General features: G+C 45.6%; 1 protein-coding gene across 4 annotated transcripts in view; it reads left to right on the top strand.

The window, feature by feature from the left end:
• PLCE1 (phospholipase C epsilon 1) overlaps positions 1-17,442 on the top strand; it is a 331,237-nt gene that overhangs the window by 268,240 nt on the left and 45,555 nt on the right. For all 4 annotated transcript variants that reach the window (XM_062214098.1, XM_062214096.1, XM_062214097.1 and 1 more), the window contains exons 14-20: positions 1,227-1,465; positions 3,280-3,341; positions 3,423-3,588; positions 8,494-8,601; positions 9,625-9,741; positions 11,633-11,791; positions 17,049-17,178. In XM_062214098.1, coding sequence (XP_062070082.1) covers positions 1,227-1,465; positions 3,280-3,341; positions 3,423-3,588; positions 8,494-8,601; positions 9,625-9,741; positions 11,633-11,791; positions 17,049-17,178 — 981 coding nt within the window. The remainder of the gene's footprint in view (positions 1-1,226; positions 1,466-3,279; positions 3,342-3,422; positions 3,589-8,493; positions 8,602-9,624; positions 9,742-11,632; positions 11,792-17,048; positions 17,179-17,442) is intronic.

Below are 17,442 nucleotides of genomic sequence, written 5' to 3'. Positions count from 1 at the left end.
TGCGGCACCGGCACACCGGGTTCTAGTCCCAGTTAGGGCGCCGGATTCTGTCCCGGTGGCCCCTCTTCCAGGCCAGCTCTCTGCTGTGGCCAGGGAGTGCAGTGGAGGATGGCCCAAGTCCTTGGGCCCTGCACCCCATGGGAGACCAGGAGAAGCACCTGGCTCCTGCCTTCAGTGCAGCGTGGTGCGCCAGCCACAGCGCGCTGGCTGCAGCGGCCATTGGAGGGTGAACCAACGGCAAAGGAAGACGTTTCTCTCTGTCTCTCTCTCTCTCACTGTCCAAAAAAGCAACAACAACAAAAGAATTGCCTTTTGAAATCCTTTCTAATGAAAGAGAACCAGTTATACAAACCCAGGCTGTCCCACGTGGTGCACTGATCCCCAAAGGTGGTGAAACACTTGGAGAATTATTTCAAGGTATCACCTGGTGTCATGGGAGCAGGTGCTACTGGGATGCTGGGCAAGGAAATTCATCCATGTATTCCAGGTATTTAACCCTCAGTGGCCTCATCATCCTGACAACCAAAGCCCTTTCTCAACCACTTCCAAACTAGGTGTGGTGTGTCACGGTTGAGAACCACAGGGTTCGGCCACCAGAACATTGGAATGTTGCTGGTGGGAATGTATTTTGGAAGGCTTATGACTTATGAAAACTAAAGATACTTTCTCCATATGATCCAGCAGTCACACTTCTTGGTATTTACCCATTTGGGTTGAAAAATTTATACTCATGCAAAAACCTGTACAAAATGTTACAGTTACATTTTTAATAATATTTTCATTTACAAAGGAGACACAGCCAGAGCTCCCATCTGCTGATTTATTACCCCAAATGCCTGCAACAACCCAGGCTGGGCCAAGCTGAAGCCAGGAGCCAGGAAACTCAATCCAGGTCTCCTGTGTGGGTGGCAGCAACCCATGAACTTGAACCATCACCTGCTGCCTTCCACAGGAAGCTAGAATCGGGAGTAGAGCCAAGACTCAAACGCAGGCACTGTGATAGGTGATCCAGTGTCCTAGGCACCATCTTAACCACCATGCCAAATTCCAAGACCCACTGATTTGTTTCTTCTTCTCTCAAATGTATGAAGCCAGGAATAAACCCGTAGTGTGGTAGCTTGTGTTGGCTGATGAGTAACGAGCTTCTGTAGTATGACATCTCTGAAATGAACGTTGTAGAAGGTGCCGGCTGGCTTGTGCATGTTCTGTGGGCGGCTCTGTTGCAGATTTGTTGACCAGAAATGTCTCGGATTTGGGATTGTTCATTAAGAGTAAGCAGCAGCTGTCAGACAACCAGAGGCAGATCTCCGACGCCATTGCTGCTGCGAGTATCGTGACAAATGGCACTGGGATCGAGAGTACGTCCCTGGGCATATTTGGGGTTGGAATTCTCCAGCTCAACGACTTCCTGGTGAACTGCCAAGGAGAACACTGCACGTACGATGAGATCCTCAGCATCATCCAGGTTGGTACCTGTTTTACCTGTGCACGTGTGGCTGATGCTCCTAACTTTTAACAATTTGCTGCGATACATTTATTGTTTTTTCTATACTTCTTTCCAAAACTCTCACCTGTGACAGAAATAAGAAATAAAATGGGCTTTTTTTAAAGATTTATTTTATTTATTTGAAAGAGTTACAGAGAGAGGTAGAGACAGAGAGAGAGGTCTTCCATCTGCTGGTTCACTCCCCAGATGGCTGCAATGGCCGGAGCTGTGCTGATCCGAAGCCAGGAGCCAGGAGCTTCTTCCAGGTCTTCCACACGGGTACAGGGGCCCAAGGACTTGGGCCATCTTCCACTGCTTTCCCAGGCCATAGCAGAGAGCTGGATTGGAAGAGGAGCAGCCTGGACTAGAACTGGCGCCCATATAGGATGCCAATGCCTCAGGCCAGGGCTTTAACCTGCTGTGCCACATCACTGGCCCCAAAAGGGGCTTTTTTAATGCTAAATATATGTATTCTTACTTATTGTATAGTTAACATGTGTCCCAGGCAACGTCTGACTCAGTGACTAAGGAATCATTACCTAATTCCTTCTTCTTCTTGCACAGGCAACATAATTAGTCTGGATTTTCTACCTCTTTTGTTATTTAACAAGTGGTTATTAGCCCCTATAATGCTGTCTCAGTCCATGGAGTGGGGAAGAGAGTTGGGAAAAAGATCAGAGCTCTGTCCCTCAGTGCAGCTTATATTCCAGTGCTGAGACAGACAAGAAACACAAGGATATGATATAATTGCAGGTGCTAGTGGGTTCTGAAAAGAACCAAGCAGAGGCTGGCGTCGTGGAGGAGGGCTGAGAGGAGTAAGCAAAGGCCACTCAGAGGAGCTAGCATCAGAGCTGGGCCCTGTTTAGTCCAAATGTCATAGAAAGGTCTGAGGAAAGAGCATCCCCGTCAGGGGCAGCAGCTCGGAGGCTGGGGCAGGTGCAGGCTGGGGAGCCACAGCAGAGCTGATGTCCTGGGATCTGAGGAAGCCAGGCAGACTTGGCTCCACACAGGTGTGCAGGGACCCAGCCACGTCGGCCTTTCAGATCGTGGTGAAGAGGTCGCCTTCAGTCCATGAGAAAGGAGAGGCCCTTGGGATTTTCCGAGCAGGAGAGTCACGTGATTTATGTTTCTAAGAGGTCACTCTGGCCCCACTGCAGTGAGAATAAACTGTGCTGGGGAAGGAGTGGGAGTCAGAGGTCATTTAGGAGATGGTGGTGGCGGCGGTTAGACTAGAGAGGGGCGGGGACGAGAGGCGGCGAGAGCGTCCCCTGTGGCTGGGTCACTTGCTGCAGAGGTACTCTTAGGCCTGAAGGGGAGCCAGTGGACGTGCTTTCCAACACTGGATTTGGTCACCAGCCCTGCGACAACTGAGAGAACCAGCACAGTGCTGGGTGCTCCCTGTAGCGTCACTGAGTGCTGGCGAAGTCCGAAGTGCTCCCTGTGAATGGCCTCCTCTCACCTCTCGCCTTGCCTCTGGGAGCTGCTATTATTATCCCCATTTTCACCTGGATAAACTGATTCCCTTTGTTTTCATATAAATCAGCTTTATTCTTTTCTCTTGCTCCTTTTTTTCCCCCTCTTAAATAAATAGGCTCAGTATAATAAACTCACATATAATAAATGTTTTCTTTTGGACTAAAAACTACATCTTACCATTACATTACTAAATTAGTTCAAATATTTGGTTTAGATGTTTCCTGATGAAAACAGAACAGCTTTAAAAAATGACGTGGTGGTTTTTTCCCGCTCGTGGTTTCCTTTACCTAAATCATACTTTTTCCTATCCCTTGCAGAAGTTCGAGCCTAGCATCAGTATGTGTCACCAAGGGCTAATGTCATTTGAAGGCTTTGCAAGGTAATTTTGAAAATGTCTCTTGATCATCATTTAAAAGCATGTGTTTTTCCCATGTAGCTTAAGGACATTTGTTTCCTCTAGGTTTCTGATGGATAAAGAGAATTTTGCCTCGAAAAACGATGAGTCACAGGAGAACATTAAAGAATTGCAGCTACCCCTGTCCTACTATTACATTGAGTCTTCACACAATACCTACCTCACAGGCCATCAGCTCAAAGGGGAGTCCTCAGTAGAACTCTACAGCCAGGTACCAAGAATGTCACGCGGAACGTGGTTTTCATTAAGCTTCATTATTTACATAGCTGGCAAAGTTACAAAAACCTGACCCCAGACGGCTTTGAAGAGTTTATATGTGACATGTGAGAAGCCATGATGTGTGGGAAAACTAGCTATACATCCAGCACTTGTTTTCTTTCTGCTTTTTGTTTGGTTTGGTTTCCTCCCCCATCTATACTTAACCTTTATTCTGGCAAAAAAAAAAAGTATTTGTTGGAGACTCATAGCTTTTAGATCCTAGTTAATCTGACCTACTTCTACTAAAATTAGATTTTCTCATGGGAAAATTATCTAATCGTTTCACAAAATGCTAAATAAATCAATACATTGTAGTGGGAAAGCATAGTAGAAAATTCAACTTTCTACAAAGATAATACCAAAATATAGTTTGTTTTGCTTTGCAATTTGTTAGACAATCAGTCCATCTCTATGGTAACCACCTTGAGAAAAAAATCGGCACAGACTGTAGGCACTGTCCCTCGGCACTCAGATCCATGGGAATGTTCTTTGAAAGTCAGCAGGTTCTCTGGACTGGGAAAAGCGCATCCTTTTGACCTAAACGGCCAGCTTTGAGCAGGCTGCTGTGTGTTGCTTCTCTATTGTGTTGTCTTCAGCTTCCTCAGCTCTGCTGCCTGTTTCCAGAACTCCTACAAGAAGGATTCATGAGGAAGCAGCTAGGCCAGGTCCACAGAATGTATCAGTGGACTGCTATGTGCATATGGGTCCAAGGTTGACAATTATGGTTGTGTTGCTTACACAACTCTAGCAGCAATGAGATTTCTTTGTTCTCCAAATTTGTCCACACAGTCCAGATAGTCCTCAAAGCATGGGAGAAATTTTTGTCCCAAAGCTTATTTTACATGGAATATATATTTTACATTTTTAAAAAAGACTTGCTTATTTATTTATTTGAAAGGCAGGGTTACAGAGAGGCAGAGGCAGAGGCAGAGACAGAGACGTCTTCCATCTGCTGATTCACTCCCCAAATGACTGCAACAGCTGGAGCTGGGCCGATCCGAAGCTAGAAGCCAGGAGCTTCTTCCAGGTCTCCCATGGGGTGCAGGGGCCTAAGGATGTGGGCCATCTTCTGCTGGTTTCCCAGGCCAGAGCAGGGAGCTTGATTGGAAGTGGAGCAGCCAGGACTTGAATAGGTACCCATATGGGGTGCCAGCACTGCAGGTGGAGGCTTACCCCGCTACACCACAGCACTGGCCTCCCAATTTTTTTTTTAAAGATCCATTTATTTATTTGAAAGAGTTACAGTGAGAGAGAGGAGTGACAGAGAAATCTTCCATTTTCTGGTTCACTCTCCAGTTGGCTGCAATGGCCAGAGCTGAGCCCAATCCAAAGCTAGGAGCCAGGAGCTTCTTGTAGACCACCCTTGTGGGTGCAGGGCCCAAGCATCTGGGCCATCCTCTGCTGCTTTCCCAGACATGCCAGTAGGGAACTGGTTGGAAGTGGAGCAGCCAGGACTCAAACTGGTGCCCATATGGGATGCTGGCACTGTAGATGATGCTTTTATCTGCTACACAATAGCACCAGGCCCTTAAATTGTTTTCTAAGGAACTTTTATTATTAAATGATGATTTGTCCATGTAGTATGATTTTCAAAATAAGAGTGATATCCAGAGGCCTGAGATGGGCAAGCAACAGACTGCAACTGAATGGTTAGTTACTCTTTTACCTGGTTTACATATTGACATTTGAACAGAGAATTCCAATGTCAAAAGAAGTTTGAAAGCCATTGTCCTATGGGAAAGAAATGAGATGTGCATGTACACACACATACACACAGATAGTATATATATTTCATATGTACATACATGTGTGTATATATATACTAAGTGCATACATATATGTCTGTATCTGCATACTTGTATGTGTGTGCGTGTTTTTCCCAGAAAAATAAGTGAGGCCCACTATCCTAGCTTTAATTCCTAATTTATTTCTCTGTTTGACTTCAAAGAGCTTTTCTTTTTTGAAGATTTACTTATTTATTTGAAAGTTAGAATTACAAAGAGAGAGAAATTTTCCATCCACTGATTCACTCCCCAAAAGGGTACAGTGGCCAAGGGCTGGGCCAGGCTGAAGCTGGAAGTCAGGAGCTTCTCCCAGGTCTCCCACGTGGGTGCAGGGGCCCAAACATGTGGGCCATCTTCGGCTGCTTTCCCAGCCATTAGCAAGGAAAGAAATAGATTCAAAGTACAACAGTCAGGACAGGAACCAGTGCCCATCAGGGATGCTGGCATTGCAGGTGGTGGCCTAACCCACTACACCACAGCACCAGCCTCTCGAAGAGTGTTTCAACTCTCAAACCTCAAGTAGAAATTATCAGAACATTTGAGTATGGCACAGGAGCCCCTCCAGATGGCCTCACACAGGACAGAGGCTGTGTGCAGGCCCCTTTTACCTTGTTTCTAACCGCTCTCTGCCCTCCTGTTTGCCTCCCGACCCTTCTCTGTGGGCAGATGGGAAGTGGGGGTAAGCTCTGTTCTTTTCACCAGGAATTTCCTAGCCATTTGTGGAGGTCTTCCAGTCATGCAGATGCCGGTAAAAACCTGTGGTCTCTACAGGCTGCAAAGCCTTCTGATCTGATGCCAGTCGCTGAACTTCCTGCCCAGTCTGCTCGCCACAGCAGTGAAGCAGCCTCGGGTCCTGGGTGCCGTATTATACAGCAGTCTTCAGCCCAAGGCAGTAAATGAGGACACTTCTAAAAGGTCACAGAAAAACAGAATTAAAAAGATAAATTTATGTTGGTGCAAAAAAATGTTGAAATCCATGCATAATTCTTTCATAAAAAGCATCTGCAATGAACTCTGTAAAGACCCTACATACTTCTAGAATCAAGGGTGGAGAGCATTTTGCATAGCACCGTATATGGCCCATGAAATCATTTGATCTGGCCCTGCCAAGGCAACCTCAGGTGAGGCTTGAAGTTCAATAAATCTGGGGCTGGCATTGTGGCACAGCTGGTAAAACTGCCGCCTACGATGCTGGCATCCCTTATTGGCGCCAGTCTGAATCCCGACTTTTCCACTTCTGATCCAGCTCCCTGCTAATGCACCTGGGAAAGCAGCAGAAGATAACCCACGTGCTTGGGCCTCTGTACCCACATAGGGGACCTGGAAGAAGCTCCTGACTTCTGCCTGGCCCAGCCTTGGCCATTGCAGCCATTTGGGAAGTGAACTAACGGATGGAAGATCTCTCTCTCTCTCTCTCTCTCTCTCTCTCTCTCTCTGTCTCTCTCTCTCTCTAACTCTGCTTTTTAAATAAATAAATCTTTAAAAACAACAGCAGATAAATTCAACAAATCTATAGGGAACTAATTTTTAACTAGATAATATTGCATGGCCCGCAAATGTCATAAGTAATCTAAATGGCCCTTGGCAGAAAGAAGGTTCCCACCCCTTCTTTAGACACACTAGCTTCTGAAGGAAGCTGAGCCTTGGAACTGAAGGCCACAGACGATGCTACGTAATGGGAAGATTCTATTGTCTTATACCAAAATAGTAAAATAAAAGGCATTCTACTGAGTTTTGTTTTGTTTTTTGACAGGCAGAGTGCACAGTGAGAGAGAGAAACAGAGAGAGAGGTCTTCCTTTGCCGTTGGTTCACCCTCCAATGGCCGCTGCGGCCAGTGCACCGTGCTGATCCGAAGGCAGGAGCCAGGTGCTTCTCCTGGTCTCCCATGGGGTGCAGGGCCCAAGCACTTGGGCCATCCTCCACTGTACTCCCGGGCCACAGCAGAGAGCTGACCTGGAAGAGGGGCAACCGGGACAGAATCCGGCGCCCCGACCGGGACTAGAACCTGGTGTGCCGGTGCCGCAAGGTGGAGGATTAGCCTAGTGAGCCGCGGCGCCGGCCTCTACTGAGTTTTGTTCCAGAAACTCTAGTGGCCACTAGAGGCCCCTTAGTGGATTGCTGTCACATGGAGATATTAGTAAAGATGTGGATTCTGTGGGTCATCCCAGTCACAGATATATCAACCTCTTGGTTTGGGCTACCCTTCCAGTATGTGATAATTTTTTGAGGTCATCTACAGATAGAATGTAAGAAGGAAGAGGATGCTCCATGCAAATCTCACAAGCTATAACCTAAGCACATGTGTTTGGAGCACTGCTTCTGGTTTTAGATCCAGGATAGCAGATGGGTATCATCTCATCTGATTGTTGATACTTGATTCCTGGACCACTTTGCTGAAGAAGGTGTGTGATAACATTTCAAAGCCTAGCACAGCATAAAGTGTGCTATAATTGATTGCTGATATCTGCACTGGGTGTGGGAGAAGGGAGTTTATGGGTGATTTGCCCATTGCTTTAGCTGCTGTTCTGGAATTAGCTAACCAGGCAAATATTTGATAACTCTTTGCTTGTACTTTTCTTAGATGCTACATGTTCTTAGCAAAGATCTTGGATGTTAATGGAAGAAGTTTTGTCCAGGTTGGCATAATATAAATGTTTAGTCAGTTCATTATGGAATCAGTGGCCTTGTTTGCTCTGGGGTGTGGCATTGGCACCTTTGCCTCTACTGACATCTTTGCAGATAGAGTGCCTACCTGCTCTGTAATTTCAAGATGTACCATTTCCAGGGAACCAAAGTTGCTAAGAAAGTGGTCACATGTTTCTGCTATCAAATTTTGCCTTCCAGTAATATTCAGCTCTGGTGAACACTCTTTCCTTCCCAATCTGTTCTCTCTCCCCTACCCAGATTCATGGTAGCCTTTGGCCAAAATGCAATGTTTGTGTTATATCTTATGTTCATCTGCTTAAGCCCCAAATGTTGACACCAATGGATATATCAGACTGTGTTCTGTGTTTAGTTAGTGGCTTTATTTCCAGGTTCTCATCTGGGGTGAATTAATTTATTGATCACACAGGTCCTCTTGCAAGGCTGCAGGAGTGTAGAGTTGGACTGCTGGGATGGAGATGATGGGATGCCCATCATTTATCATGGACATACACTGACAACCAAGATCCCCTTCAAGGTAATGCTTCAGAATGTTCTTGAAATCAAATCACAAGTAGAGCTTGTCTGCCTCTGTCATCTAAGTCAGTGACTACCAAATTATGCCTTTTGTCAAGGGCTCTGATGCTGGGTCTGAATGGAAACTTCCTGAAAGTGTATGCAGTATTGTATGGGATGTACATTGTTCAATGTCCAGGAGTTGATCTAAAACTCCTATTAGGTTCTCATTTAGCCAAAGTTTAGTAAGCATTACCTTATGTTAATTAGCACATAATGATATTGTTATGATTTTTATAGAATGTGATAATATAGCTGTATAAAGACAGAAACTGTTCTCTTGCTAAGGAATTCAAGGTCATTTGTCCTGGTGTCCTGCTAACACCATATGTTAGAGTGTGATTGAATAGTTAGCATTATAAAGTAGTCTCATGGGATCATTGTTTCAAATTCTGAGTATTTAGTGTATTATTTTATGCAGAGTCTTAGACCATGTGGCATGATTTTTCTCTGAACTGTGTCCAGGTGGGGAAGCAATATTGTTATTTTCGTCTTATATGCAGAGATGGTGGTGGCTAAAATGTATTTTTCTCTTTAACTCTTAAAATGCCTATACTCAGTATTGGTGGGAGGATGAGTTGACAACTGCATTTACTTACACATTTAAGTAGATGTGGTATATGTTTTGTTGCCTAAAATAAAATCTAAACCCTTTGAAAGCAAGAAATTCTTATGTCTCATTGTGCTTAATGCCATAACTAAAACAGTATCTTTCACCTATAATATACCCAATAGAAGATAGATTCATTAAACAAAGCAGTGATGTCTGTTCCTTAGAGTATGTATGGAAGGCTCAATATGAATAGCTTAAAGTCTTTTTACAAAATAGCCCTATCCTCATATTTAATTTGGAAAGGCTAAAACTGCCCTTGACCCAAGTCTGCTGCATGCAGCAGTCAAGAGGCTGGCTGTGTCTGTAAGTCCCTTACCTCCTGACCTCCCTGGACAGAGACGTAGACTCTGATAAGCTGTCTGACTCCCATAGGAAGTAGTTGAAGCCATTGATCGAAATGCTTTCATCACCTCTGACCTGCCGATCATCATATCAATTGAGAACCACTGCTCATTGCCTCAGCAACGAAAAATGGCCGAGATTTTCAAGGTGAGTGCTCAGCTGAGAGGCAGAGATACAGCTTGGCCCTCATCTCCTAATCATTGTTGAATTTTGTATTGGCCCGCTGTAGACCATGCCACAGCCAAGCTTTGGCTATGAAGCTTATATAGTGAAGGTCCCACAGGTCTGAGAAGAGGGTCTGTGTTGGACCTTGGGCCCTCTCTTGAATGGTCCATCTTTTCAACTCGAGTGATATAAGCATTGTTCTCTGGTCTCCTGACTCTTTCCAAAAAGCTTCAGGAGATAAGGATAAGCAACCCTCCACCACTTCCCAATACCCCAGTCAGGGATGCCACAATCTCACCTGTCAATTGTTTGAGGAAAAGCTGACAGTCTCAGAGCCAGTCACAGCTTCTAGAGGCCCACACTAAAGCATGGGGATCTGAGTTAGCAAAGAGCTCAGACTGACATGAGTACAAGTGTGTTAGCCTATTTTCTGTTATAACAACAAAATATCAGGTTGTGTAAAGTATAAAAGAAAGAGGTTTATTTAGCTCAGTTTTGGAAGCTGAAAGTCTAAAATTGGGTGGCCTTTTTAGTCCAGAGCCTCAGGTGAGAACCCCATGACAGATGTCATCACAGTGGTGGGAGCACATGCAGAAGAGATCTCTTGGTAGGACAGGAAGGCAGAGCCACTCAGGGACCAACTGGGGTCCCATGAGACCCACAGGAATGCCTTCTGAGGGCAGTGCCCTAGGGACCTGACTACCTCACCCCAAGCCCCACCTTTGAAGGGTTCCACCATCTCTTAATAACTCCACATCAAGACCATACTTCTAACACATGAACTCTTGGGGGACAAACCACATCCAAGCCATAGCACAAAGATTTGGGAGTGGATATTCCATTATACCACGGCCTTCCTCCAGTGCCGCAGGCATTTATGGAAACCTGGCTGTCAGTAGGAGGGAAGGACAATTACAAAGGAAATTGTACTGCAATGCTAATGCCAACAAACTAAGTAGACTTTCATATTGCCTTGTCTCAAGGATCAACTTTTTTTTTAAACAAACAAACAAAAAAAACTAGAAACAGAAATTGCCATTTTTTCTGCCCTCTCCCCAAATGGATCACCCTGTGTCTACCCCGCTCCACCTGCATGTTCCACTGTGGAGACCAGTGCTCAGAATATTTGTGAGAATGGCGTCTGTGGTTTTCTATACTAGATGAGGACAAATTCTCCCTGTTTCTGTCCTTTTGACTCCTTATCCTCCTCTGTAATCTACAAACTACAGCTTCTACCTGAGTCTGTTTTCTTCTTCAATACATCAGACCCCAGAATCTTTTACTAAATCGTTAACTCTGGCCTCACCTGCAGAATGACCTAGATTTCTCTCCTTGTCCTTCTAAACACCTCTCTTCTTTCTAATAAGAAACTGCAGAAGGTCCGGTGCTGTGGCGTAGTAGGTTAACTCTCTGCCGGTGGCACCGGCGTCCCATATGGGTGCCAGTTCATGTCCTGGCTGCTCCTCTTCTGATCCAGCTCTCTGCTTATGGCCTGAGAAAGCAGTGGAAGGTGGCCCAAGTGCATGGGCCCTGCACCCTCATAGGAGACCCAGAAGAAGCTCCTGGCTCCTGGTTTTGGATTGGCACAGCTCCAGCCATTGGGGCTATCTGGGGAGTGAACCAACAGATGGAAGACCTTTATCTCTGTCTCTCCTCTCTCTGTAACTCTGCCTCTCAAATAAATAAAGAAGGAAGGAAGGAAGGAAGGAACTGCAGAGCAGAAAAAAGACAACTCCAACTCCTTTCCTAGTCCTCTTCCTTGGGTTTTTAAAATGAATCATCCAGACTGAAATAGCTGGTATATTTACAGAATATGGATTTTATTGAATATAGATAAAAGGCATTTATTGTGTGTTCTCCTTTATTCTTTTAGACGGTGTTTGGGGAAAAGCTGGTGGCTAAATTCTTGTTTGAGACTGACTTCTCAGATGATCCGATGCTTCCTTCACCTGACCAGCTGAGGAGGAAAGTGCTTCTTAAAAACAAGAAGCTCAAGGCCCATCAGACACCAGTGGATATCTTAAAGCAAAAGGTACCTCCTTCTTGCTATACAGGTTATGAATGTGCATGTGCTTAGAACAAATAAATTAACATCCCTCAAACCTTTCACTTGATTTACAGAGTAACCAGTTGCTTTTTTTTTTTTTAAGATTCTATTTATTTATTTGAGATGTAGAGTTACAGAGAGAGGGAGAGACAGAGTGAGAGAGATCATCCACTGTTCACTCCCCAAATGGCTGCAGTGGCCGGAGCTGCACCGATCCAAAGCCAGGAGCCAGGAGCTTTCTCCAAGTCTCCCATGTGGGTGCAGGAGCCCAAGCACCTGGGCCATCTTCTTCTGCTTTCCCGGGCCACAGCAGAGAACTGGATCAGCAGAGGAGCTGCTGGGACACGAACTAGTGCCCATATGGGATGCCGGCACCACAGGCAGAGGCTTAGTCTACTGTGCCACAGCACCAGTCCCGGGAAGCCAGTTTTGAAAACTGAGTTTCTTTAAAGGATGTATTTGATTTTTGGATTTCCATTTCATATGCCAATGAAGTCTCTCATCCCCGTCACCTAAAATTCTACTTTATGGAATTGTTCCCATGGAGAATACGCCATCATTATTTAGTGATTTGGAATGGAATGATGTGTGACTGTTATCTCCGGAGCCAGGCTGCAGGGATACCACAAGTAGTTGCGGTAGTCTCTACTAGGGAAAGCCCCCTTTAGGCTTGGCCCTTGGATGTGAGATCTTGGGGAGAGCCCAATAGCAGCAGCCCTGTGATCCTGGTGTGTCTGCGGCATGTTGACCTCAAACTGCTCCCATGCCCACTTCACTCACAGAACTCTGTGCCTTAGCTCCATAAACCTGTCTGTGCAAGGGGACAGCCCAAGGATGTGTTCAAAGGTTCAGATCCAGGAGGCTAAGGCCACGTGCCAGGCCACACTTGCTTATGCTATAGAGTGACAGCTGCCAAAGCTAATTATCCCGTTGGAGGGCACTGTTGGCCCAAATGCTTCACTTTTGAAACAGAGCAGCCAGGAGCACTGCAGGAGCCCCAGCCCACGCAGGGAGCAAGCCCTAGTACCAGGAGCAGGTGTGCAGAGCCAACCCCAGGGCGGGGCTTAGAGCTTTTCATTTCTTCCTGTGTCATCATCTCCAAACTCCCAGTCCTGTTCCAGTCCTGCAATAGAGGTTGTCAGAGAATGGGGAATTCAGCATGAGAGTTCTAGAAGCCCAACAAATCTAGAACCCTTGTCCCAGGTCATTAATAAAAAATTGTTAAGTTGTGTTCATTTGGGTTTGTTGAATAGTCCACTTGGAGTAATCATCAAAGCTTTTAATTTGTAAGCCTCACAGGCAGGGCCTGGGTTGAAAGCCTGAATGGTACACAGCCTGGCGTTGGAGAGAAGAGGTACTGAGAAAAGCTAGGTAGCAGCCACTGACTGTGTCACAAACCGCCCTGTGACCGTGTAGCCATCAGTCTTTCTGGGCCTCTATGGCTTCATCTGTAAAATGGGAATCTTAAGGTAACTGGCCTCATAGAACCTCCTGACATTAAAATCTCACAGAAATCTCCCAAGGTGGACTGTGGGACCTGTCAGCATGGCAGACTGCTCTGTCAACATTCTGTCCCACAACCCAGATCCTCTGGGCCTGGGCTCTTCCAACATTGCTGTTCAAGGGTCAGAATGTTGAAAAACTGTGTACCTCTCATGCCTTTTAAAGGCAACATTAAATATCACAAGTTCAAATAGTTTAAAAGACTGTATTTCTTCATATATTATTCTACACGATATATAATAAAGGGGCTGGTATTGTGGACCACAGGTTAAACATCTCTTGCAATGCCAGCATTCCATGTTGGAGTAGTAGTTCAAGTCTTAGTTGCTTTGCTTCCAATCCATATTTCTGCTAATTCCTGGGAAGGCAGCAGACGATGGCCCAAGTACTTGGGTCCCTCCCGTCCATGTGGAAGATCTGCATGGAGTTCCAGGCTCCTGGCTTCAGCCTGGCCCCGCCCCAGGTGTTGTGGCCATTTGGGGAGTGGACAGAGGTGACTTCAGGAGACTCGTTCTTTGTAAACCCGTGCTCACTCTAGCTAAATCACCTCTTTACACTTTCAAGTTCTCAAGAACCAACAAACAAACCATTTTGAACTTTTGACGCTGACCACAGTATAATTTCCACAACCTACTTCTTCCTCCTTATGGAAGACTGGGGCAGTGGAATCCCATTCCCTGTTGTCTCAAAGTGCTTGCAAACCCAGGACGATTTCCCAGGGAGCACCTCCAGTGATTCCACCATCACACCTGCAAGGCCCTTCAGTTCTCTGACAGGCAGTGGGTCTAGACCTGGTGATCTGGCCTCCCATGAGGCCACTGGATGCCCGGAGGCCAGTGTGCGCAGACCCCAGCCCTGGCTTAGAAGGCCTGAGCTCTTCGCATGCAGAGCTCGCCTGCAGCTAGGATGAGTTCACTCAGCAGGATTCCGATGCCGCCTTCTGCCTCAGTCTTGTGCTAAGGCTCGTTTGAGCCTCCTGACTGCACCTCAGCAGAATTCTCCAGGATTTTGACCTTGGTCCCAGAACTCCAACCCATTTGATTCAAATAGTTCCACTAGATGGCAGGCACTGGGGAGAAGGAAGAGTGAGATCTGGCTCCTGCCTAGTCTCGTTGGAGCCAGCTGTCTCTTCTGACCCCTACCTCGAATGCTGCCTGGTATCTAAATTGTGTTTATCCAAGGGCTGGGATTCCATTTTTCTTCCTCAGAATAAACTGGATTTCATAGAAGGGTGTCAGTGCTCGCTGGCTCTGATCACCTCTCCTGTGCATCCTACACTCGTGGAAGTATTTGTGGACCACTGGGGCCCTGACACTCCGCTTTCTGACTGTAGCTCTGTGAGTGGTGGCTTTGCTCCATACAGTGCTCCCACTTTCCTGCCAGCGCATTGCCAGCTCTGTGCATCAACCTCCCAGCGCTCAGCCTTACCCTGAGTGCTGAGTTAGTGATACAGACCTGCCCTAGTGGCTCACTTGTTCTAGCTCCAAGTTTGAAAGAGCACTCATCCTAGGAGACGCTCTGAGAAAAGGAAGGGGAAACAAATCCCTGGTTAAATAAGTGTGGGAAATGCTGCCCTGGAGACCGGCTTCTGAGGAGCCATGATTGCCTTTCAGCACAGTAAAGGAGGCTCTGTGAAGCCCTGGGTAGGGGTGGGCTTCAGTTTGGTTAAGCTGCCATCTGAAAAGTTTCCTTGTGTTTCACGGTTACTATTTTTTCGGTTTTCCCATGATAGATTTTAACACCCACAGGAGGCCATATACCCACTTAGAAAATCCCAGCCCAGACAGTATTCCGTTTTCTGGGACAGACCGTGTTGTAAAATACTTTATCTAGGTATAGACACAGCCTAAATATGTCTTCCTTATGTATACATTTCTGTTATAAAGTTATTATAACCACATTTTAGAATAGAGGATTATTTTTAAACATACATAATTCCAAGGTTGAATACAGACTGTATCTCAGGAATCCTTAACCTTGATAATATCTACAGATAGAATCCAAGCAGCAGATGAACATAAAAGGAAAAAAATCTTTATTTCCTCTAACCTCTACTTGAAATTTGGCATTTCTTCTGTGTGAGGAGCAGACCACAGTAACATTGGCAGTACCTAGGCCTTTGTCACCAGCAGAGATGATGGCTTTTTCTTGTAACTTCACCATTCTGCTAACACTTGTCTCTGTAAGAATTATTTACGCTCATCATATTTTCATCATTGCTTGGCCCACCATTATTATGTGTTTGCTTTGTTGGTAAAGGAAGCACACACATTCTGATAGCACAAATGTGCCTTGTAACATTGTGACGACTATATTGAACATTATTTCCTTCTGTAATCATTTTGTTTTATACATTTAAACATCATTCTGAGAAGGGATCGTAGCTTATGAGACTACCAGAGGGCTCTGTGACACAGAAACATGTTAGGCAGCCTGTGGTGTCAACCTTAACTGGCCTCTTTATGAATGCCATTTTGTGTAATATAATTATACACACTTTAAAAGATATGTGTATATATTCACATGTACAGATATTAAATATACACACAATTCTACTGTGTTCAATAAATGACCTCCCTGGCTGAACACATTAAGTTTCCTAAACTTTCTAAGCCTGTTTTGTTTATTTACTGTTCAGATAATGTCTCTCTTAAAAAATCTTATTTAAACCAACTACTCTTTCGTTTTGTTTTGTTTATTTGAGAGGGAAAGAGAGAGAAAGAGATCTTCCATCTCTGGCTCACTTCCCAAATACCCACAACAGCCAGATCTGGGCTAGGCTGAAGCCAGGAGCCAGGACCTCCACCCAGATCCTCCACAGATGGCAGAGACCCGAGCACTTGGGTATAATCTACTGCCTTCCCAGGTGCATTAGCAAGAAATGGGACCTGAAGCAACATAGTTCAAACCAGAGCCCTGATGTGGGATGAGGACCTCCTAGGAAGTGGCTTAACTCACTGCATCATAACATCCACCCCAATCCAGCTATTCCTTTGATCTCTCTGTCCATAGGGATTCTGAGATGATTCTGGAAGTCAAAGGGCTTTATTTTAAGAAATTGGTTTTTTTAGCAGAGACATAGCATTCCTACACAGCTGGGCTGAGTAACTTCTCTGAATTACTGAGAGACAGAGGTAGAAACAGAGAAAGGGAGGGAGGGAGGGAGGGAGATTCCTTCCACTGGTTCACTCCCTCAAATGGCTGCAATGGCCAGAGCTGGGCCAGCCGAAGCCAGGAGCCAGGACCTTCTTTCTGGTCTTCCATGAGGGCGCAGGGCCCAAGGACTTGGGCCATCTTCTGCTACTTTCCCAGGTGCATTAGCAAGGAACTTGATTGGAAGTGGAACAGCTGGGACTCGAACCAGTGCCCATATGGGATGCTGGCTCTTCAGCCATCAGCTTTACCCACCACACCACAGTGCCAGCCCCCTGAGTAACTTCTTCAGTCATTTGGGACTGCTGGTGGCTCCCCAGGGCCCTGAAGGTGTCTCTTGGAGGGGATTGTTCAGGGCACCACACAGTTTCTTCATGATTGTTTCTAAAAGGTCCAGGATTCTTCCTGGATGAGGTTGACATCCACCTAAGTGTTGACTTGGCATTTCAAGTGAGCCTGAAATATTTTTTGCCTATCCCAAATGAATGAAAATGGGTTAGTGACCGTGCTAAGCTTTAAATGGCAGTTTTGACGGTTACAGATGACAGTTCAGTAGCTGGGCATTGAAGTATTGCTCTCTCTACAGGCTCATCAGTTAGCTTCCATGCAAGCACAGGCTTATAATGGGGGGAATGGCAACCCCCCACCTGCCAATAATGAAGAAGAAGAAGATGAAGAGGATGAATATGACTATGACTATGAATCCCTTTCAGACGGTAAGAGATTCAGAACCTAATGCTGTGTGCAGGGAAATGTTTGGCTGTTTTTCTGGCTTTTGCTTGTTTGGGGTATTTTTTCAATTTTTTCCCAAAAATAAATGTGGACTTCCCCATAGACCAATAATGCGGATTGTTGTATACCTGTCCAAGACTTTCTGAACCCAGTTACTTAGCAAGGACCAAACAAGGAAAAGAAGACTTCTGTTAGTTACCATGGTCACCTCTCAGGGAAAGAAGAGAAGGTGCAGGGTGCAACACAGG

Source organism: Lepus europaeus, chromosome 17 (genome assembly GCF_033115175.1).
Source record: "Lepus europaeus isolate LE1 chromosome 17, mLepTim1.pri, whole genome shotgun sequence".
Taxonomy (NCBI): Eukaryota; Metazoa; Chordata; class Mammalia; order Lagomorpha; family Leporidae; genus Lepus; species Lepus europaeus.
Note: the sequence above shows the minus strand (reverse complement) of the source record. Positions and strands in the feature narration are given on the sequence as shown.